Source organism: Micromys minutus (genome assembly GCF_963924665.1).
Source record: "Micromys minutus genome assembly, chromosome: X".
NCBI lineage: Eukaryota > Metazoa > Chordata > Mammalia > Rodentia > Muridae > Micromys > Micromys minutus.
The window spans coordinates 73525030-73549741 of NC_137970.1; the positions used below are offsets into that span (position 1 = coordinate 73525030).

General features: G+C 37.8%; 2 protein-coding genes across 2 annotated transcripts in view; one reads left to right on the plus strand and one right to left on the minus strand.

Annotated features, from left to right (window-relative positions):
• NOX1 (NADPH oxidase 1) overlaps window positions 1-24712 on the minus strand; it is a gene marked incomplete at both ends in the record, with an annotated part of 376148 nt that overhangs the window by 233135 nt on the left and 118301 nt on the right. The gene's annotated exons all lie outside the window — the stretch shown is intronic.
• The window catches only part of CENPI (centromere protein I), a gene marked incomplete at its 5' end in the record, with an annotated part of 51647 nt that overhangs the window by 3578 nt on the left and 23357 nt on the right, over window positions 1-24712 (plus strand). Inside the window, 11 exons of the mRNA XM_080909839.1 lie at window positions 1901-2019; window positions 2303-2410; window positions 7715-7763; window positions 8053-8099; window positions 19034-19123; window positions 19460-19588; window positions 19956-20114; window positions 20293-20413; window positions 21395-21486; window positions 22338-22455; window positions 22854-22915. Of these exons, the coding sequence (XP_080765965.1) occupies window positions 1901-2019; window positions 2303-2410; window positions 7715-7763; window positions 8053-8099; window positions 19034-19123; window positions 19460-19588; window positions 19956-20114; window positions 20293-20413; window positions 21395-21486; window positions 22338-22455; window positions 22854-22915 (1094 nt within the window). The remainder of the gene's footprint in view (window positions 1-1900; window positions 2020-2302; window positions 2411-7714; window positions 7764-8052; window positions 8100-19033; window positions 19124-19459; window positions 19589-19955; window positions 20115-20292; window positions 20414-21394; window positions 21487-22337; window positions 22456-22853; window positions 22916-24712) is intronic.

Below are 24712 nucleotides of genomic sequence, written 5' to 3' on the forward strand. Positions count from 1 at the left end.
GTAAATATCTAATATCTGACCGTAAGTTGATGGTAGGAAGCTTTTTCTAATGTATGCCTGTACTTTTATATCAGCTCTTAACATCTCCCCATCTTTTTGATACAAGTTTTCTTTGTATAACAGCCCTGGCTGTCCTGGAATTTACTCTGTAGATCAGATTAGCCTTGAATTCAGAAATCCACCTACCTTTGCCTCCCAAGTGCTGGGCTTAAAAACATGAGCCACCAGACCTGGTCCCTTAACCTCTTTTTAAAAAAAAATAATAAATATTTTTTTAAACTTTATTTTAAAAAACAAAGATAAAAGAAAAAAATTTTAAACATTTTTGCATAAATGTATACAAATACATTTTTGTCAGTGCTTGGCTTTTTTTTCTTTTTTTAAAGGTTTGATACTCTGCATTAAGGTCTTACTAGTTACAATGAGCAAAAAGTTCATGTAAAACAGGACGTAACCCGGAATTAGTCAACGTTTTCTTGGTGTGTAAGGATTGAGCATAATTTTTTTTTGTTTTGTTTTGTTTTCTTTTTTTCTTGAACTTCACACAGTCTGTGAGTTGTTTCTAGGGCAGTCCGAGCCTCTGGGGTTAGCATCCCACTATCAGTGACTTCATATTATGTCTGTTCTTTTGTGACTGGGTTATCTCACTCAGGATGATATTCTCTAGATGCAATCATTTTCTTAAGAATTTGGTTCAGTCATTGTTTCTGATAGCTGAGTAGTACTCTATTGTGTAAATGTACCACAATTTTTGTATCCATTCATCTACTGAAGGACATCTGGGTTCTTTCCAGCTTCTGGCTATTATAAATAGGGCTGCTATGCACATTGTGGTGCATGTATCTTTGTTGTATATTGGAGTGTCTCTGGGATATATGCCCAGAAGTGGGATAGCTGGGTCTTCAGATAGTACTATGTCCAATTTTCTGAGGAATCGCCAGACTGATTTCCAGAGTGGTTGTATCAGTTTACAACCCCACCAACAGTGGAGAAGTGTTCCTCTTTCTCTGCAACCTCGCCAGCATCTGCTGTCATCTGAGTTTTGGATCTTGAATAAATGTATTTCTTTCATATAATTTGACTTAATTGCTGAGGAGATAGCTCACTTAAAAGTCAAGGGCAAGGGGCTAGATAGATTGCTCAGTGGTTAAGAGCACTAGCTGCATTTCCAGGAGACATGGGTTTAATTCCTAGCACCTATATGGTGCCTCACACCCTTCTGTAACTCTAGTTCTAAGGATCTGGCACACTCTTCTGGTCTCAGATGCATATGTAACACATATGCATGTATGCAAACAAGATATTCATACATGTAATGAAGAAAGAAAGCTGGGGGCAGAAGCATGTACCTGTAATCCCAGTGCTGTGGAGATGGAGACCAGAGGATCCATAGGGCTTGCTGAGCAGCTGAGCTAGCTGAATCTGAGCTGCAGCTCAATTGACAAACTGTGTTTCAAAAAGTAAGGTGGAATGACAAGGGTGTGTTATTGCTATGAAGTGCCTGTTAACTTACATGAACTGCAAATTTCCTAGTCTTCTGACAAACTCATCCATTATGATTCACCCCAAAATTCTATGTACTCCTAAAAGACGTCGCCAAAAAATAAAATAAGAAAAACAAAAGAGACGAACAAGGTAAGATGGATGGGGCTAGAGAGATGGCTCAGTGGTTAAGACCACTTGCTGCTCTTCCAGAGGACCCAGCTTTGATTCCCAGAACCCAATGGCAGCTTATAGCTGCCTCTAACTCCAGTTTTAGGGGATCCAGTCCCTAGATCTGTGTGCACATGGTACACAAACATACATGCAGTCAAAATACTCATACATATAAAATAATACAATAAAAGTAATTTTTGAGATACTGAAATGCAGTTTAATTTAGAGTTCGTCTGTTTTCCAGGGAATGCTGTAAGCACACAGATATTAAAGTGCATGATTCCAGAAACTCGCATATCAGAAGATTCTGTGGTTAAGGCAGTATCCTGGCTCTGTGTTGACAAGTGTTCTGGTAATACCAAGGTAATCTCTTTGGATACTTTGACTATAAGTCCTTCAGAACCCACTTAAGGGCTAGCAAAAGAGAGCCACTTATGGAGTAATGGCAGTGGCCTTTTGTATATAACCTGTGGTTCAAGAACTTGATAAAAGGACCATGTTCAAAAAGAAATTTTTACGATGAAATAAAAATCTATTATTCTACTTGAAGTGCTAGAAGCTTTTAAAATAACAGTGAGGGGGGAATTAACGTTCTGTGACAATTAGTTACCGTGTTTCTAAGGACAGTTTTTTCTCTGTCAAACAGGTACTTTTTTATCGTTGGTTGGTTTCGATGTTTGATTTTATTGATCATAAGAAGCAAATTAATTCTCTGTATGGCTTCTTTTTTGCTTCATTGCAAGATGATGCTCTGGTAAGTAAACATCGAGCAGCACTGAGCTTCAGTCAAATACTGTATTTGTACCTGTTGGCCTGCCACCTAATGTGTGCTCTATACTTAAAGGTATTCTGAGAATACAGAAGATATGACACAGCAGACATCTTTGCTGCACTGTCTCACAGATTAATGAATCTGTGCTATTGCTCTGTATCCTTTAACAAAATAAACTTACAGAGTGTTGTTGATTTAGCCCAGTGATTGCCATTTCTCCTTTTAAACCACATGGGAATCCTTTGGGTGACTTGGTCTGAATTTTCTCAACACTGCAAAAACTATATCAAAACCATTGAGAAGGAAAATATTGTATTTCACAAGTTGCAAATGGACCAATTTTTATTAAATAGCATTATTATTCCTATTATAATATATTAATATATTAATATATTAATATATTAATATATTAACAATGTTAAGAAATCAACCTACTGGCCATTTGGAAGAGTTTCAAGAACAATCATTAGTTTACAGACCATGTAAGGCACATACGTTGCCAAATTCCTCTTGTCTTTGGGAATGGAATTCACGCATTTATTTTATTGGTGAAAATTCATGTTGCTATCCTGTTTCCTTGTACTTGGTAGGCATACATTTATTTCTTATTAAAGATTTACTTATGTGTATGAGTGTTTTGTTGACATGTATGCTTGTGTACAGCCTGCAGGCTCAGTGACCATGGGGTCAGAAGAATGTGTTGGATTACCTGGAACTAAAATTATAAACAGTTGTAAGTTGACATGTGGGTACTAGGAATTGATCCCATGTCCTTTGTAAGAGCAGTAAGTGCTCTTAATCATGGAGCCATCTTTCTAGTCCCTAGATAAAAAGATTTAGCTTTTTGTAATTCAGTAACATAAAAATGTAGCAAAGGATTTAAACACATGCAGGTAACTACTCAAGAGTTGAATTATGAGGTTAGAGAGATGGCTTAGTGGCTAAGTGGCAGTTGCTGCTCTTTTAGAGGGCCTGGCACTTACAGGGTGGATCAAAACTAAAGATATTTTAACTATCTTTAGTTTTGATCTACTGTAACTTCAGTTTCAGGAGATCAAGTGCCCTCTTCTGGCCTCGGCAGGCACTGTACAATGTAGCACATAGATACATAATGCAAACAAAGCACCCTACACGTTTTAAAAGTTGAATTATAAAAGATGACAAAACAAAAAAACATAAAGATATCAATTACTATACTACATTTGAAAATGAAACCATGCAAAGCAGTCACTAGTAAAGGCATAAAAGATTTAAGCCTTGAGCTGGGCCTTGGAAGGATAAACTGAATTTGGGATTTCTTTGAAAGAGAGTTTTGCTGTGAAGCTCTGGCTAGTTTGGAACTTTCTATGTAGACCAGGCTGCCTTTGAGTTTAGAGATCTGCCTGCTTCTATCTACTGAGTGTTAGAGTGCCACCATGTTCTGTGATTTAGGGCTTTGACAGAAGTAAATAGTGTTAGTTATGAGGGGAAGATTTCAGGCAAAGCTGTGGAATGTAGGAATTGTGTTTTAGGAGACTACAAATAGACCAGCCTGACTTAGGCGAACTTGGTATTAGGTGATAGTAGTTGGTAAGACTGAGAAATGTGGGTTGGGGATAAATGGTAGAATTTTTTTTATTAGAAGTTGAACTTTATTTTATTTTCAGACAGGGTCACACTACTTACAGAAAATAAGATGGACACCAAAACATTTCAAAATACTGAAAACTTGCAAGACAATGTATATAACTGATTTTTGTGTACTTATAGATGTATTAATCAGCATAGTCAATTTTAGAACATCATTACTTAATTTTCTATAAAAATTAAAGAACCATATAAAATGTCTTTTATAACTGTTTTTGGTTAATTTTGTTAAGGTTTATTTTACAATTTTTATTTATGTGTATGTCTGTGTAAATGAATTCCATATATATATATATGGGTGCCCTCAAAGGCCAGACCAAGGTGTTGGATCTCCTGGAGCTGGAATTACAGCGGGTATGAGCTGCCTGATGCGAGTGCTAAGACTAGAACTTTTCAAAGAAGAGCAAGAAGTGCATTTAACTACAGAGCCCTTTCTTTAGCCTTCTTTTTAAGTGAGGTGCTTTTTCTTAATACTTTAAAGAATACAAGTTTGCTTACTATGTGTGCATATACATTTGCCAAGGCACATGTGTGGAGGTCAGAGGTTGGCTTGAGGGAGTTGGGCCACTATTTCCACCATGTGGCTCCTGGGACTTGTACTCCTCTTGTTAGGCTTGGCAGCGGGCACTTCTTTTATCTATGGAGCCATTTTGCCGGCCCTTACATTTTATCTGTTTTGTGAGCATTCCACAACATGGGAGGAGCTTGGAGGACAAGTGGCTGGATGTAGTTCACTCTTTGCATCTGCAGGTCCAGTGTCTTGAACTCAGCTTATCAGACTCCGCAGCAGGTAACTTTACCTGCTGAGCTGTTTTTTTGTTTGACCATGACTGGCTTTGTAAAATGACAACTATATGTCTAAGGTTTTAAAATGATTTATTTAATTGTTTTTGTGTGTGAATAGTTTGTCCATATGTACATGCTTCATGTGTATGCCTGATGCCCTTGGAGGTCGAGAGAGGACCTTAGTTGCCCTAGACCTGGAGTTACAGTTTTGAGCTGCCACATTGGTGGTAGGAATTGAAGCCAGCTCCTCTGTAAGAGGAGTAAGTCCTTAACCACTGAGCCCACTCATCAGCCCCTCTAAGTTTTTTTTTCAAAGTGGCTACATTTGTGTAAATATCACCTAGCGCAACAAATGGAAAATGACTCTAAGGTTTTATTTTTTTGAGTATGAAAAAAATATGATGTGTTCATGACTCATGTATGTGAGTGTGGGTACATATCTACCAGGGAAGATTCTAAGTGTAGGTAGGTATATATCTGTTATGGTGGACATGTGAATATCAGAGAAAAACTTTCAGGACTTGCTTCTTTCCTTCCACTATGGGTTTCAGGAATCAACCTAAGGCCATCAGACTTAAGCTGCAAGTGCTTTTTACCTGCTGAGCCATCTCACCGGTGCTATTTTCTGGTTTGTGTGTTTGAGACAGAATGTCTTCTATAGTTCAGGATAACCTTGAATTCACTGTCTTTCTGCCTTCTCCAAGTGTGGGGGCTGTGGGTTTGAGTCAGTCACCATGGCTAGCAGTGGGGTTTAGCTTTTAAAAGTCATATTTCTTAAAAGTCATTTTCATAGACTTTGATAGGATTCTGACGGTGCAGTGACTCAGACGTGGCAGTTAAATATTTGCTATCAAGGCAACTATAATGTATGAGATGCATATGGATTTTTCCTATCTAGATGTAATTAAAGGAGAATGTCAGATTCCCCATAATACCAGCTGGAGCCTCAGGCCCGCAATTGGATGGCACTCATTTTGTATTCAACATGATGAATAGTGTTGCTAATGGCTCATATCCTAGGGGTGTGAGGTAATGAATTTGTACCGAAATCTAAATCCTTTCTTTTTAAAATTATGTTTAGAGTCTATCTAAATCCATTTCTAAGTGCAGAAAAAAAGTTTAGAATATTCTATCCTTCAAAGTATAGGGTAATAACTACTAATATGCAAATTGTTTAAAGACTATCATTGTGTAGTTGTTTGGAAAACTAGTGTATTTATTGTTTGTATGTATGTGTGTACATGTCCATGCATGTGGGTATGGCATAAATGTGTGAGTGTGGCTGTGCACTCACCACTGCAAACATGCAAAGACCAAGGGAACTTCTGGAAGTTGGTTTGTTTCTTCCAGTGTTCAGTTCAGGGATCAGGTTTGCAGTCTGAGCTTTTATCTGCTGGGCCTTCTTTTCTGTTTCCACTACATAGCTGACTTTTTCATTTTTTTTCTTTTTTGAGATAAGCTCTGGCTCTCCTGGAACTCACTACATAGACTAGGGTGGTCTTAAACTCACAGAGATCTGCCTGTTTCTGCCTCCCAAGTCCTGGGATTAAAGTTGTAAGCCACTATAACCAGCTATAATCGACTACTTTACTTTTTGTTCATTGATAGGAAGTATTGACAAACTTTCTTAAAGGTCTGGAAGTAAATGCTTTTCCATGTGAGAGCCTTACTATTTTAGTTACAACAGATATAATTTCATACTAGTTATTGGCAACACAGGAGTGAATGGGAGTGGCATCTGTCCCCATCTGCCTGCTAGCCTGCCCATCCATCTATCCATTCAACCATCTGTCCCTCTGTCTGTGAAAGGGTCTCAAGTATCTCAGGCCGGCTTCCTACTTGCTATGTGGCTGAGGACTATCTTAAACTTCTGGTCTTCCTATTTCTCCCACCAGAATGCCAGGAATATAGGTCTGGACCAGCAGATCTGCATGTAAGCCCAGGGCTTTGTTCTTTTCTAGGTAAACTCTCTATCAAGTGAACTAGACCTTCAGCAGATAAGACACTGAAAATGAAGAACGGCTATCTAGTAACTTAATAAAAAATGTATTGAGTGGTTCCTATTTGCCAGACTGTAGATAAGTTGTTGCTTAAATTATGATATAATTGACTGGGGTTAGAAATCAAGAGACAACATCTATTTAACATGTGCAGATCCCTGCACACAAATCCATCTACCCCATGGAAAATGAGGCATCACTGAAAACTGATCTGTTGAATAGCATATAATAGAATAAAATGCCTTCTTCTGGTCTCCATTGACACCAGGTGGACATGTGGTGTGCATACATATATGTTAGACAAGTAGTCATACATATAAAAGTTAAGCAAAAAACAAAACAATAATTCTTACTCATTTTATTGCCATTGAAGGAATTTTCTAAAAAAATTGCTGTCACATACAGGTTTGAGCACACCTAGTCAGAAAATCTGAAATTGAAAGCATTCAATAATTCAAATCTGATCTCCAAGAGTACACATACAAGAATGCATGCATTCATACACATATGCTAGCATATAACTCAAAGAGATGAAAAGTGGAAAATGTCTTGCTTCATGCAACAAGCCATAGGCAAACAGACACATTAAAATCATTTTGGAAATTTACCTTTAAGCTTTCTGTAAACAGAAACCAGAAACTCACCAGGGAATTTTGTGTTTAGACTTAGGTATCATCCGTCAGCTTTTTCATTAAGTGCCTAGACATATCTCAGTTATGTAATCACTGTATCTAGCATTTTTTTGATAAGGAAATTACTGTTCAGTGAAGCCCTGGAATTCTTTTACTAAGCATATGATTGACATTTGAGGAGGCTACGGTGTTATTTTATTCAAAGTAACATTTTCAATTTTCATTGTTTTTGTATTTAACAGTGTCCTTATGTTTGCCATTTGTTATATTTACTGACGAAAAAAGAGAATGGTAAGTGTTTTCATTCCAGTTCCATTCCTTCCACTCTCTAGGCCCAGCACTCGTTTTGTCCTTTATAAACCTAAATAACTGTTCGTGCTAGCTGCATGACAGCACTCATTTTCTGAAAATTGATTTTTTAGTACTTTTATCTAAGAGTATCCGCATAGTGGCTTAACTGAAGGGGTATTTATATTTTGAATGTGTTGTGAGAAATTATATGACTCACATGGTGATTAGGTATGACTGACTTATTTTGCTGAAGCAAATGCTGAGAACCACTTTTCTCTCTGTTTTCTAGTCAAACCATTTCGTGTGAGGAAATTGCTTGATCTCCAGGCCAAAATGGTGAGTACAGACAAAACCCTGAAGAATCCATTTTTACTTTGAGCTAGGTAGTGATCTAGGCTTTGAAGACAAAGCCAATTGAGGCATTAGCTTGAAGGATCTTCCTTCCTGGAGAACTCAGTCAACAAGTTGAAAAATCACAATCAAAGCCGAGAGTAAAGATCAGTGGTTAGAGTTCTTGCCTACCATGCATGAGGCCTTGGTTTAACCTCCAGTGTAGTATGTTAATTTTTACCAAAAAGATGAATTCAGTTAGCCATACAATAAATCCAAAAGGTGGCTGCAATATGTGTTCTTTAAAAAAATTGTGTACATGCATATTATTATGTCTATGGGTATATATGGGTATGTGTTTGATTTTGTTTTTTAATTTTATTTCTTTACAGTCCAGTCATTGTCACCCTCCTGGTCCATGCTTCCATAATTACTTATCCCATTCCTTCTCCCCCCTGTCTTCAAGAGAATATTCCCCACCCTATCCCATGCCAGGCCTCACCATTCCCTGGATCCTCAAGGTGCATCTTTTCCCACTGAGTCCAGACCAGGCAGTCCTCTGTTGTATATGTGTCAGGGGCCTCAGACCAGCTCCTATATGCTGCCTGGTTGGTGGTTCAGTGTCTGAGATCTCTTGGGGGTCTGGGTTAGTTGAGTCTGCTGGTCTTCCTATGGGGTCGTCGTCTTCTTCAGCTTCTTCCAGCCTTACCCTATTTCAATACCACAGGGGTTCCCAATTTCAGTCCATTGGTTAGGTCTAAGTATCTGTGTCTGTCTCAGTCAGCTGCCTGTTGGGCCTCTCAGAGGACAGCCATACTAGGCTGCTGTCTGTGAGCACACCATAGCATCAGTAATAGTGTCAGCCCTGGAGCCTCCCCTTGAGCTGGATCCCAAGTTAACTCAGTCACTGGACCCTTCTTTCCCTCAGTCTCTTCTCCATTTTTTCTCTGAAATTATTTTAGACAGAAACAATCCTGGGTCACAGTTTTTGCCCATGGCGTGGCAACCCCATCCCTTCACTTGATGCTCTGTCTTCCTATTGGAAATGGACTCTATGACTTCCCTCCCCCACTGTTGGAAATTTCATCTAAGGTGCCTCCATTTGAGTCCTGAGAGTCTCACCTCCCTAGTCTCTGGTACTTTCTAGAGTGTTCCCCCAACTCCCACTCCCTCAAGTTTGCATATTTCCATTCATTTTGCTGGCCCTCAGAGCTTCTCTTCCTCTATACCTGATCCTGTTCCTCCTTTCCCCTCCCCCTCTCCTTTCCTACCCAGGTCCTTCTCCCTGCCTCCCAGGATTATTTCTTCCCCCTCCCAAGTGGGATTGAAGCATCCTCACTTGGGCCCTCCAGCTTGTTAACCTTCTTGAGTTCTGTGGATTGTATCCTGGGTTTTCTGTACTTTTTTTTGGTTAATATCCACATATTAGCGAGTACATACTGTGCATGTCCTTTGGGGTCTGAGTACCTCACTTAGGACATTTTCTAGTTCCATCCATTTGCTTGCAAAACTCAGGATATCGTTGTTCTTAATAGCTGAATAAAATTCCATTGTGTAAATGAACCACATTTTCTGTATTCATTCTTCCATTGTGGGACATTTAGGTTGTTTCCAGCTTCTCACTATCACAGATAAGGCTACTTTGAACATAGTGGAACATGTGTCCTTGTTTTATGGTGGGGCATCTTTTGTGTATATGCCCAAGAGTGGTATAGCTGGGTCTTCAGGTAGACCTATTTCCAGTTTTCTGATGGACCTCCAGATTGATTTCCTGAGTGGTTGTACCAGTTTGCAATCCCACCAGCAATAGAGGAGTGTTCCCCATTCTCCATATCCTTTACAACATGTGTTGTCACCCGTGTTTTTGATCTTAGCCATTCTGGTTGGTGTGAGGTGGAATCTCAGGGTTGTTTTGATTTGCATTTCCCTGATGAATAAGAACTTTGAACATTTCTTTGAGTGCTTCTTAACTATTCAAAATTCCTCTGTTGTGAATTCTCTGCTTAGTTCATTGCCCCATTTTTGATTTTTTTTTTTTTTTTTTTTTTTTTTTTTTTTTGGAGGTTTGTTTCTTGAGTTCTTTATATTTCGGATATTAGCTCTCTATATGATGTAAGGTTAGTAAAGATCTTTTCCCAATCTGTAGATTGCCAATTTGTACTATTGATTATAACCTTTGGCTTACAGAAGCTTTTTAGCTTCGAAGGTCCCATTTATAAATTCTTGATCTTAGAATATGAGCCACTGGAGTTCTGTTTAGAAAATTACCACCACCACCACCACTGGCTCTGTGCCGATGGGTTGAAGGATCTTTCCCACTTTCTCTTCTATTAGATTCAGTGTGTTTGGTTTTGAGATCCTTGATCCACTTGGATTTGAGCTTTGTGCTAAGGTGATAAATATGGGTGTATTTTAATTCTCCTACATAAATACTGCTGGTTAGATCAGCACCATTTATTGAAGATGCTTTCTCTTTTCCATTGTATTATTTCTGGCTTCTTTGTCAAAGATAAAGTATGCATAAGTGTGTGGGTTTATTTCTTGGTCTTTAATTCTATTCCATTGATCCACCTGTCTGACTCTATAGGAATATCATGCAGATTTTATCACTATTGCTCTGTAATACAGTTTGATGTCAGGGATGGCCATTTCCCCAGGCGTTCTTTTATTGTTGAGAGTAGTTTTCGCTGTCCTGGGTTTTTTGTTTTCCCATATTAAATTGAGAATTTCTCTTTCCAGGTCTGTGAAGAATTGTGTTGAAATTTTGATGGGGATTGTATTGAATCTGTAGATTGCCTTTGGTCGGATGGCCCTCTTTACTATGTTAATCCTACCAATCTGTGATCATGACAGATCTCTCCATTTCCTGAGTTCTTCTCCTTCAATTTTTTTTTTTCTTGAGAGACTTTAATTTCTTGTTATACAGAAATTTCACTCGTTTGGTTAGAGTTATAACATGATATTTTATATTTTTGTGACTATTGTGAAGGGTGTTATTTACCTATTTTCTATCTTAGCCCATTTATCATTTGAAGGAAGGCTACTGGTTTGAGTTAATATTTTATCTAGTCACTTTGCTGAAGTTTATTATCAGCTGTAGAAGATCTCTGGTAGAATTTTTGGGTTCACCTGTGTATACCATCCTATGGTCTGCAAATAGTGATGACTGCTTCCTTGCCAATTTGTATCATCTTGATTTTTTTTTTTTTGTTGTCTTATTGCTCTAGCTACAACTTCAAGTACAATACTGAACATATAGGGAGAGAGTGGGCCTTATATTGTATCTGATTTTAGTGGGATTGCTTCAAGTATCTCTGTATTTAATTTGATATTGGCTGTTGGTTTGCTGTATATTGCTTTTATTATGTTTAGGTATGGGCACTTGATTCCTGAACTCTACAATACTTTTAACATGAAGGGGTGTTGTATTTTGTCAGTTGCTTTCTTAGTATCTAAGGAGATGATCATGTGATTTTTTTTGAGTTTGTTTATATAGTGGATTATGTTAATTAATTTTTATATATTGAACCAATCTTCCCTGGGATGAAGCCTACTTGATCATGGTGAATGATCGTTTTGATGTGTTCTTGGATTCAGTTTGTGAGAATTTTATTGAGTATTTTTACATTGATATTTATAAGCACAATTGGTCTAAAGTTCTCTTGATTTGTTGGGTCTTTGCATGGTTCAGGTATCAGTAATTGTGACTTCATGGAATGAATTGTGTAGTGTTCCTTCTGTTTCTATTTTATGGAATAGTTTGAGGAGCTTTGGTATTAACTATTGGAAGGTCTGGTAGAATTCTGCACAAATCCATCTGGTCCTGGGCTTTTTTGTTTTGGTTGGGAGATTTTTAATGATTACTTCTATTTTTTTAGGGGATATGGACCTATTTAAATAGTTTACCTGCTCTTGTTTTAACTTTGGAACCTGGTATCTGTCTAGAAAATCATCCATTTCATCTAAATTTTCCAGTTTTGTTTAGTATAGCTTTTGTAGTAGGATCTGATGATTTTTTAGAATTTCCTCAGTTGTTATGTCTCCCTTTTCGTCTCTGATATTATTTATTTGGATACTGTCTCTGTGCTCTCTAGTTAGTTTGGCTAGGGATTTATCTATTTTATTTTTCTCAAAGAACCAGCTTTTGGTTTTGTTGATTCTTTGTATAGTTTTCTTTGTTTCTATTTGCTTGATTTCACCCTAAGTTTGACTATTTCCTGTGTTCTACTCCTCTTGGGTGTGTTTGCTTCTTTTTGTTATAGGACTTTCAGGTGTGCTGTTAAGTTGCTAGTGTAAGATCTCTCCAATTTTTTAAGAGGGCACTCAGAGCTGTGAGTTTTCCTCTTAGTACTCCTTTCATTGTGCCCCATGAGTTTGGGTATGTTGTGCCATCATTTTCATTATATTCCAGGAAGTCTTTAATTTCTCTTTATATCTTCCCTGACCAAGTTATTGAATAAAGAGTTGTTCAGCTTCTATGAGTATGTAGAATTTCTGTTGTTTTTGTTGTTGTTGAAGACCAGCCTTAGTCTATGGTGGTCCAAAAGAATACATGGGATTAATTCAGTGTTCTTGTATCTGTTGAGGCCTGTTTTGTGTCTGATTATGTGGTCAATTTTGGAAAAGGTACTATGAGGTGCTGAGAAAAAGATATATTCTTTTGTTTTAGGGGGTGAGATGTTCTGTATAAATCTGTTAAATCCATTTGGTTCATAACTTCTGTTAGTTTCACTGTGTCTCTGTTTAGTTTCTGTTTCCGTGATCTGTCCATTGCTGAAAGTGGAGCTTTAGTAAGTTTTTTTTTTTTTTTTTAATGAATATGGGTGCCCTTGCATTTGGAGAACAGATGTTCAGAATTGAGAGTTAATCTTGGTAGATTTTTATTTTTGATGAATATGAAGTGTCCTTCCCCATCTCAATAGATAACTTTTACTTGAAAATCTCTTTTGAATATTAGACTATTTGCTTGGAAGACTCTTTTCCACCCTTTTACTCTGAGGTAGTGTCTGCCTCTGTCATTGAGTTGTGTTTCTTGTATGCAGCAAAATGCTGGATCTTGCTTGCATATCCAGTCTGTAAGCTTATATCTTTTTATTTGGGAATTAAGTCTATTGATGATGATTGTTAGTTCCTGTTGTTTGTTGTAGGTTGTTGAGAATCATATGTGCATGTGATTATCTCCCTTTTCCTTCTTTGGGAGATGATTAATATCTTGTTTTTTCTTTGGTATAGGTACCCTCCTTTTATCAGAGTTTTCCTTCTAGAATCCTCTGTTGGGCTGGATTGTTAGATAGATACTGTTTGAATTTTGTTTTGTCCTGGAATATTTTGGTTTTCATATATGGTAATTGAAAGTTTTGCTGGTTATAGTAACCTGGGCTGGCATTTGTGTTCTCTTAGAGTCTGTATGACCTCTGACCATGATCTTGTAGCTTTTATAGTCTCTATTGAGAAGTCTAGTGTGATTCTGATAGGTCTCCCTTTATCTGTTATTTGATCTTTTTCCCTCACTGATTTTAGTATTCTTCTTTGTTTTGTGCATTTTGTGTTTTGACTATTATGTGTCAGGAAGAACTTCTTTTCTGGTCCCGTCTATTTGGGGTTTTGTAATAGTTTACAGGTGTCAGAAGAAGTTTTGAGCATTGACTGAACAGTTTAATTTTAGTTATAAATAATAAATATATGAAAAATGTCCAGTATCATTAGCCATAGGGAAATATATATCACTACTAAAAGGTACTGTATCATCAAAGTTGTATCAACCCTTCTCACCTTCAAGTCAATTGCTTGTATGAATAAAGAGGAATGGTTTTGCTCATTTCTTTGAAAGTCTTTAAAAATCACATGTAATTGTTGAGCAACACCACAGCCATTGCTGAGGCCTGGGCTCGCTTAGATCACAAGTTTGATCTGATGTATGCCAAGCGTGCCTTTGTGCACTGGTATATGGGTAAGGGCATGGAGGAGGGGGAGTTCTCTGAGGCCCGTGAGGACATGGCTACCCTAGAGAAGGATTATGAGGAGGTTGGTGTGGATTTGGTGGAAGGGGAGGGTGAGGAAGAAGGAGAGGAATACTAATTCATTCCTCCTACCCTGTATCATGTCAAACTCAAAACTCCAGCTCCAGCATTATCTGCAGGCATTGCTGCTTCTGTGTTGTGTCCATTCTGTGATCATGTGTTCTCCAGGTATACCTCCACCTTTTCCATGACGTGTTAAAGTAAAAACTTTAAGAAAAAAATCACATGTATTTATTATGTACTTATTTATTAGTATGGGTGGGTGTGGATGTCCACATGTGGATGGTACATGCATAGCTCACATGTGATAGAGGAGAGTTAGGAGTCATTTCTCTCAGTGCTCTCCTTTCACCATGTGGGTCTGAGGTGCAAACTCAGGTTCTCAGGCTTTGCAGGAAATATTTTATCTCTTTTCTTGCCAGCCCTTTTGAAACTTTTACAATAACCTTTTAATGTTATTGTACACAATAAAGGGTTTGGTTATGTTTTTTTTTTTTTTTGCCATATCATTGTACTGTTGCTCTCTTCTTTTTATTTTCTCCATCACTGGTGATTTCATGTCACATCCATACCCATATATACATATATATCCATGTATAGAGAGTTCTATCCAAATTCTACATATTAGAGAAGCATGGGTTGTTTTGTTTGTCTTCTCCCTCACATCAACTCTCTTCCCCCCCCCCCCCCATTTCACACTGTTGTCTCCATAGACTTCATCTTAATTTTGTGCCATACACATGTGTGTGTGTGTGTGTGTGTGTACCACATTGGATGCAGTGCCCACGGAGGCTGGAAGAGGGCTACATATCCCTAGAACTGGAGTTAACAAACAGCTGTTAACATTCATGTAGGTACTGAGAACATAAACCAGCCTCTGAAACAACAGCTAGTTCTCTTAGCCCCTAAAGTGTCTCTCTAGCACCATGGTTACATATTTTTGGTATTGTGAATAGTGCAGCAATAAACAGGTATGCACAAGTGTGTCTCTGATACCTGATTTAACTTCCTTCAGGTATATGCCCAGGGGTGGTATAGCTGATCTGAAGTCAGTTCTAATTTTAGTTGAAGAAAAAAGTGGGACTTGTTTACTATTGATGGGAATTTTAATTATGGAGAGCATATGGTATCCTCCCTCATCCCCTAAAACAACTAAAAATAGAGCTAGCATACCATGTAGTGTTCTGAGTTCACATGGAAAGCAAATGAAGTCAACATAGCAAAATTGTACTTGTATTCCTTTATTTATTGTGATACTTATTGTGCATTAGGTAAGATAGAATCAGCTGAGGTACTTGTCTTTAAATGACTAAATAAAAAGGACATTTTAAATATGTAAAATGGAATGTGTTCAGCCATAAAAAAGGATAAAGTCTTATTGCAGCAAATTGGATGGAACTAGAAGACACTAAGGATGAACTAAAGGGAGCCAGACATAAAGACACATATCACATGTAGTTGTTAAAAAGTCAGTGTTGAAATGGAATATTAATATCAATTGAAAGATTATATTAAGAAAATACAGAGAGGTAGGACTATTGCAGTAGTTAACAATGCAATGAACAATGCAAGCTGTATTAAAACTGTTGCATTGAATGATGACATTGAATTCACTTAATATTATATATACATACAATGTTACTAAAAATAAAAGGTTAAAAATTTAAGAAATTTTGGGCAGAGGGTGTAACTTAGTTGGTAGAGTACTTACTTAGCAGGCACAAAACTCTGAGTTCAAATCGAGAACCGTTTATTGGACATTATGGCATACACCTGTAATCCTAGCATTTAGGAAGTGGACATAGTCAAATTGGCAGTGTAGGGTCATTTTCAGCTATGTAGCAAATTTGAGGCTAGCCCGGGCTACATGAGTGTCTGTGAGTGGAATATGATCATGTTCTGTGTAATGTTTTAGTTAACAATTGAGTACATATACAGTGGTGTGTACCACAGAGCCTAATTTAACAGTAGGCCATACCATGTAAGGTTAAGTAGATTCTATGATTATCCTAGTTTGCCTTCTATTGCTGTGATAAAACACTATGACCAAAAGAAACTTTCCAAGGAAAGCGTTTGTTCGCTTACAGTTTATATAGTCTATATTGAGGGAAATTAGGGCAGGAATTGAAGCAGAGACCATGGAGGAATATGGCCTACTGGCTTATTCCCATGTCTTTCATAGCCTGCTTTTTATACAAGCCAGGAATTGCTATACCCATAGTGTGGTAGGCTTTTCCACAGCAATCATTAAAATGCCCCACAGAGTTACCTACAGGCAATCTGACAGAGACATTTTGCTTAAAATCTAATTTATTTAAATAATTTATTTCTATAGATGTTCTTCCAGTGTGTATATCTGTGTACAGTGCTCACAGAGCGCGGGGAGGCCTGAGAAGGTGTTAGAGTCCCCCAACTGAAGTTGTATATGGTTGGGACCTGTTATGTAGGTGCTGGAAATCAATCTTGGGTCCTCTGGAACCAGTGCCATTTAGCCCTGGAGGCAATTTTTTCAGTTGAAGTTTTCTCCTCACAGACAACTCTAGCTTGAATTAAATTGATAAAGAACTAATCAGAAGAAGGATGTTCAGGCAAAATGAACTCACTAACAATGCATTTCTCGAATATATCCCCATGATTGTTGCTGTCTTATTTTGTATAGTGTTCAATTCAGCAAGATTTTAATGTCGTAAAAAGATTTGCCTACCTATTTGGATTTTGAATGATACACTTTTTTTCCTTCAGTAACCCGCTGTATTAAATGTAGGCATCCAGAAGCAATGGCTGTTTTCATTGTGAAGTCAATCAATCAATCCATTCATATGTCTCTTTCTGTCTCTCTCGGTCTCTTTCTGTCTCTCTCTGTATCTCTGTCTCTTTCTTTCTCTCTCTGTATGTTTGTGTGCATGTGCACTCGCATGCCCATGTAGTATTATAGATGTGTGGGTGTGCATGTGTCATGGCGTGCTTATGGAGGTCAGAGGATAATTTGTCATAGTTGGTTTTCTCCTAACATTTAGGTCCCAGGAGTGAGCTTATGGCATCAGGCTTGACTAGAGTTGCCTTTACCTACTGAGCCATCTGATCAGTTCCTATCTACCTTTTCTGAGACAGTGCTCTTCACTAGTCTGAAGCTTGTCAAGTAGGCTAGGCTGGCTGGCAAATGCACTGCTTGGGGAAGTCAACCCTAGGACCTACCTGACTCTGCCTCGGTGACAGTGGAGCTACAAATGCATACCATGGCACATGACTTTTAAAAGGGTTCTGGGGATGGAACTCGGGTCTTCAGGGTTGCCAGGCATGTACTTTGTTGACTGCTACTTGTTCAGGTGTGAGGTTAGTATCTTTGAAGACTCATTTTGGTCTTATCAAGCTGTTTGACTATTGTATACCAGTAGCGGGGGCAGCTGTAAAGATGGAACAATTAACAGCAGCCCGCCCATACATGAAAAGTGGGTTACAGTACACATTACAGGCTTCACTGGCCTTCCTAATGAATTTTCCAGGGTATATGATGCTCAAGTATTCTTGTTAAATTAACGTCTCTTTGGTTCTTGTTTTTTTTTTCTTTTGATTTTCACTCTAGTTCTGCCTTGATGTCTAATTCAAAGATGAGCATATTTTCTTTCTTTATCTATCTATCTATCTATCTATCTATCTATCTATCTATCTATCTATCTATATTCACATTTTGGGACAGTATCCTGCTGTATAGCCCTGGTTGTCTAGAACTAGTCATGTCAACCAAACTTACAGAGGTCTTCCTGCCTCTGCTCCTCTTTCCTGAATGCTGGGATTAAAGGCATGTGCCACCACACCCTTGTTACTATTTTTAAAAACTTTGTTTTGGATGTATGGGTATTTTACCTGTGTGTATGTATGTGTACAGTACCTGTGTAGGTCAGAAGAGGGTGACAGAACTCATGGAAGTAGCGCTACAGCCATCGTGAGCTGCCGTATGGGTGCTGGGAATAGAACCTGGGTCCTTTACAAGACTATCAGGTGGTTCTAGCTATTTTTCAGCTCTAAAGATTAATAAACATGGAAGTTGAAGTAGGTTGACATTCTGAATAAGCCATACTGTGTGAGCAAGTCTGAGTTGTAAGACTAAAATGCAGGTAGTAGAATTGAGAAGATACATGGAAGAAGTGAATAAGGAAAAACCAATGAGAAGATTATCCAGTGGAGAAGTTGGTTTTAAGATTGTTGATATAAATTACCTGGTTACTCATTTCCTCCTTTCTTTCCTTTCTTCTTCTGTTCATTCTTTCTGATACAGTATCTTAGCTAGGGTTTATGCTGTTACTAAAAGCACACTTGGGAGGAAAGGGCTTATTTCTTTTTACAATGTGTAGACAGGGAAAACCGGAGCTGATGCAGAAGCCATAGAGGATCCTTGCTTGCTGCTTTGTTCCTCGTGCTTGCACAGCCTACTTTCTCTTGTACTAAGGGATCTACCCAGGGATGGTCCCACTCACAATGGACTAGGCCATGAATATCAATCATCAAGCAAGCAAATGCCCTCCACATTGGCCTACAGGACAATCCTATTGAGGCATCTCTCAATAAAGATTGTTTCTTCCAAATGATTCTCTGTGTGTCTTGCTGATGTGAAAACTAGCCAGCACAGACAGTTTGCTCTATTTAGCCCTACCTGGTCTGGCACTGTCTATGTAGACCAGGCTGGTTCTGAGCTCCCAGAGTTTCCACTTGTTTCTCCTGCTTCCTGATTGTTGGGAGGTCTTCACCACCATGCCTGGATGACTACTCATTTCCATACTTTCCACTTTTTTTTATAGTTTTGTCACATTGTAAAATTAGTCTAACGGTTTAGACTTTGTTTCTTACCATGTGTTTAATAGTAGTGCTTAGTTTGCATTTGGCCACTGAGTTGAAAAATGAAAATTTCTTGCTTTATTTCAGGGAATGCAGCCATATCTCCAGGCTTTGCTGTCACTGTATAAGTTCTTTGCTCCTACATTGATTTCTGTGTCTTTGCCTGTAAGGAAGAAGGTAAGGGGTTACCAAGGGAGCAGTCCTACAGAGAGTGAATACATTTTTGTTTATCTTGTTTTGTTTGGGAAAGGGATGTGTTGTGGTAGCCCAGGCTGGCCTCTAACTCATCATTTTTCCTTGGCTTCCCAAATGCTGGGAATACAAGTTTGCACCACAACCATGGCAAAATGCATTGTTTTTCATGAAGTTAATTTAAATATTTAGACTAAAATATTAAGTGGATTTATAAGACTGTAAATACTTCATAATTAATATGTATTCAGTTAATAATTTTGGACTCAATTGCTTTGATTCATGAGTACCTAATCCTCTTTACTTTACCTAAATTTATAGATCTTTTTTAGTAATTCAAAAAATCTGTGGACTTCAGCTCTCCTTGCTGTGAAGCTAAGGAACCAAAGAGCTTTTCCAGAACCACCAAAGCTTTCATTAGGTCCAACTACGGGCCCTTCTCTAAAAAGAGTAAGTAATCTAAAGTACCAAAGGACTTGTGACTTTAAAAATGGCAACTATTCAGATGGTGGTGATCACAGACATTTAATAGATTCTGATGATCTTGTATTCTATGAGAACCGAATCCAGGCTCCCATTAAGTGAAACATCTTAAATGATTTTATAGATTTATATACTTTTTATCTATTTATTTTTGAGATTGTATATTTCTAAAATTGAATCTGGATGGCCTGAAGCTTGCTATGTTGACGAGGCTTGGCTTCTACTTCCTGAATGTTGGGATTAAAAGTGTGCCACCATACTTAACTTGCTTTTTCTTTTTTAGATTGTCATTTTGGTCCATTGATAAATTACTATATTATCTTTTCTACTTTAGAAGTGGAATTCTCACTCAGTTATACCAGCGCTAAATTCTGCTAACAAAAAATGTGGAGAAGAGATGAGTCTTTTTGATTATCTCAGCAGGGATAGATCATTTCCACTAGAAAAGCTTCAATGTTTTTCTCAGCTTTTAGAGAACATCCATTGCTTAGAGGTATGTGACTGGAGCAGGTGCTAATTTGAATTTTCTGTTTCATCTGGAGAGCCTCTTTTGTTTGGTACTTGGAATTGAACTCAGCCGCACACTGCTAGGGTACATTACTAAATGTACATTACTACTTGCTGTAATGTACATTTTCTATACTAACTGGTGACTTTTTCTATCTTTACAGCTACCTTCTCAGATGAGCTCAGTGCTAAACAACTCTCTGCTACTTCACTATATTAATTGTGTCAAAGATGAGTCAATCTTACTGAGGCTTTCTTATTGGTTGAGTCAAGCATTACAAGAAGGTAAGAATTGATGCTCTATAGCATTAGATAAATTAGAGCCAAAGAAGATAGTAAACAGATTTCTTATTCTAAATTACAAATTCTAGAATTTTATATTTTATGTATTTATATAAGTGCTATAATCACTTTTCTAATAATCATACATCCTAAACATGAATACTTATGGCGTTATCATTTTAAGACAATAAAGAAAGAGTGGCGTTCAGCAAACACTGCTACCTGAGCATCAAAATTTATCAGATGACTGGCCTTAACCTCAGAGTTCTTCTTTGTATTCCTAGGAACTGGCAAAAATGATTAGATTAATGTTAAGCCAACTGTGAGAAAATCAAGTTACAAGATGGAATATCACCTTTTTATTTTATAACAGATTTGATTCTTTCTGGTGACCAACATGGTCATGTGTACCAAATGAAGTCCTGCCTCTAACAGCGCATTGGTTACTAGCAGTTTTTTTCATTAGCAAGCTAAAGGAAGTTACTGTGGAGAGGCTCTCATCTGCACCCTAGTAAAGCCTGACCACTTTATTGCCATTTTTCTCTAGGAATTTTGCTGACTATCACAAGTATTTATTTCTTGGTTAAGCAATTTTTGACTATTCATGTCTTTGTAATCATTGTCCCTTTGATTTAGAGTCTTTTCTTTACAGGAGATTTGATACAATTAGTTCAATTTTTAACTTGTAAGTTCCCACTACTTGTAGCTTATACTCAACTCATGCTATGTATTTTCAACCATGTATTTATAGTCACTTGGATTCCTGTGACATGAAGCTAATATTCATTGTAAGTGTTACCATGTTTGCTTACTATCACTTCCAAATCCCTGTTGAAATCTACAATGTCAGCTAGCCAGGATATTCGAATCTTACAACCTTTACAGTCTGTCATTTCTTTGTCACTTCAGAGTAGTCATACATATATTCCATATCATTTTTATTATTGTCTAACTAGATGCTTGTATTTATGATTTCTTCTCTAGAATGTGTGTGGTATAATATGAGTAATTGTGAACAAGAAAAGGAATTTATAAACTTTCTAGATATGGTCATCGGGGTGCAGTGCTTCTTACAAGTAAGATTTTATTTGGTTTCTAGTGATTCCATCATTTTTAAGATTCATTTGGATGTTCATTGTAGTATTTTTTATGTATCTGACATTCTTTGTTTGTGGAGATAGGGTCTTATGTATCACAGACATACACTTGATATTTTGCAGTATTGGGGATCAGACCAAGGGCCTTGTGCATACTAAGCAAGCAGTCTACCAGCTGCATCATACCCTAAACCCTGGTACAGTGTCATCAGTTTTTACTTTTATTTACTAATTTTCCTTATTCATGGCATTTTTAAAAAATAATATTTGCTCAAATTGAAATTTAGAGAGCCATGTTGGACTGATGTTTCTTTTTGTACTATTATTTTGAAGAAGGAATAAGTTTAAAATTTTAAATACAATGGAGCCCTTATTCTACCACAGCTTCTCAGACTGTGACTTGTGTTTTAATGAAGTAATCCTTTACCAGGGCCTCATTAGCTCAGGCTGGCCTTAAAGTTAGTACGTAGCCAATTATTACTTTGAACACCTGATCAGATGAGCCTCCCTCCACACCTTGAACACTGGGATTACAGGTGTGCATGACCACGTCCTGTTTAGGTGGTTCTGCATATTAGGCAAGCACCCTGACTGAGCTCCAGCTCCAGCCCGTGACTTATGTTTATAATAACTACAAACGTTTTGGAGTGTGACATATGTCCCAGCAGGTGCATTTTTTGTCCTGGGTATCTCTGAGTTGCATTTGAAGCTTGAACTGATGTACTGACATTGTTTAGATGCCCTCGTGCATCTGAAACAACTAGAGCACGAAATAAAATGGTTGTTACAGACTTTGTGACACAAGGTTTTATGGTCACTGTGTATTTCAGGAGGGATTTTACTCCTGTGAGGCATTCCTGTATAAAAGCCTGCCTCTCTGGGATGGCTTCTCCTGTCGGTCACAGTTCCTTCAACTTCTGCCCTGGATTCCATTCAGTAGCTTCTCTGGTATGTACCATGAAAAATTTTCACTTGTCTTTTGCTGTGATTTAACATCATGACTGAGACAACTTAGAGTTGATTTTAGTTTTCAGTTGCAGAGGGTTAGAATCCATGGCAGTAGGGAAAAGGCATGGAGGTGGGGCCGGGAATGTAAGGGCGTAGGGATGAAGCTGAGAGCGGATTAGAATGGCTCTAGGCTTTGAAGCTCACCTTCACTGACATTTTCTTCAGCAAGCCGAAGATTTCTAAACCTACTTGAATAGTGCCACCATTTGGGGACCAATCATTCAAACATCAGCTTATGGGGGACATTTTTATTGAAACCACCAAACTTGAATTTAATTGATTCAATGTAATACAAGAAAATTAAATATTTTTGAATACTTTTATTTTCTATTTTCTAGAGGCGAAGCCACTTTTTGATCATCTAGCACCTCTCTTCTTTACATCAACTATTTATTTCAAGGTAAAATACTAAATAAAACCTATATGACTCATACTCAGGAAAAAACATACTTCTGTTAACTGATGTTATATAATTCCAAACTGGAATTCTGGCGGTGATTTTCAGTTTCTTCACTTTTGTAATTTTGTAACATTTGTGTGTATGTTTATGTGTGTGAGTATGCATGTGTGTATGTATGTGGGTGTATGTATATATGCATTGTGTGCTTATGTGTGTGTGTGCGCATGTGAGTGTGTGTATGTGTGTATATGTCTGTGGGTGTATGTGTGTGTTTGTATACATATGTGGGTGTATGTGTGTATGCATGTGGGTGTATGTGTGTGGGTGTGTTTGTGTATATGTGTGGGTGTATGTGTGTATGCATGTGGGTGTATGTGTGTATGCATGTGTGCATATTTTGGTGTCCGTTTGTGGATATATATGTGGTTGGGGGTGTGTGTATGTGTGGAGGGGATTTCTGTACATACACCACAATGTGTATGTTGTGGCATAAAATTTTACCTACCCTTCTTTCCTTCCCTCCATTTTTTCCTTCCTTTCCTCTTCTTCATCTTTCTTTTCCTCCTCTTCCTCCCTTTCAATACAAGGGTTTGCTAGTTATTTTAGCTTAGACTTGCCTGGAATTTGTTCCCTAGACAAGGCTAGAATAGCAGCAGTCTTGGCCCTTGCTTTCCCAGTATTGCTAGTACAGCTATGTCTCACCACACCTAGGCACTGCGTTGACTTTGTAACTCTTCTGCATTATGGAATTTAAAGTTAAAGTGCATATAACTTTCTGGTATGAAAGATTGGCCCCACGTTTTACACTAGTAAGCAGCAAATGGCATCATGAGAAACGTGCCAAGTGCATATTAACAATGAGCAAACCCACTGGAAAATACTCACTCTATGTAGAATTTTGTGTTTATGCTTTTGTGCCTGGATTAAATGCTTTGTTATTAAATCCTCATCACCAACATTGCGTCAGTATCACATTAAAAAATAACAGCCCTTCTTCCTCCTGGAGTCATTTCACTACGAGCAGGAATCTGATACTTTCCTGAAACTTTTAGCAGAGTTTTACAAGGTATTCAGCCACTGGTTCCGACTAACCCTAATTGACTCAGAACTAGAAATATTATTGTTTATATCCACTGATATCCATAAGTGTTGTGTTCAGCATTTATGGTGAATATTCATTTTTAGAAGGTTGTTTTCAACCTCTATATTTGCTGCTTTAAACAAATAATGTGCATGCATTGTTCTGGGTCAGGGGCAGGGAAAAGTACTTAATTTAAGATTACAGTTATACACTAGCTTAGGGTTTAAAAGATGATTCCATGAGAAATCAAAGGCAAGCAGGGTCGATTGTTACATTCTTCTCATAAAGGAAGGTTAAACAACCAAGTCAGGTACACAGTAGCTAGCAGTCTCACGTGACCTCTAGGTATAATATTAACGCTGGCTGTAAAATCCAGCCAGAGTTCTAGTCTCTTAGAATGTAATGATAGTTTTATCATAATGCATTGTCAGAGTTTTGAACATAATGCTTATGTTAGTAATTTCATAAATATACTAATTACCCTTTCTTTCTTGAGTTATTGGGAGTTAAGGATGTGAGGTTGAAACAGGGTCTACCTATGTAGCCCAGGTCTCCCTGGAACTCAGGATAACCTTTAACCTGCATCTGTCTTCTTGCCTTAGTTTTCCAGGCACTAGTATGAGTGATGTGAGCCATGATGTTCTAAATACTTTTCACAATCATAGGAGTGCAATAGTGCCCAAAGCCAACAAAACTCCCTGAACCACTTTCCTATT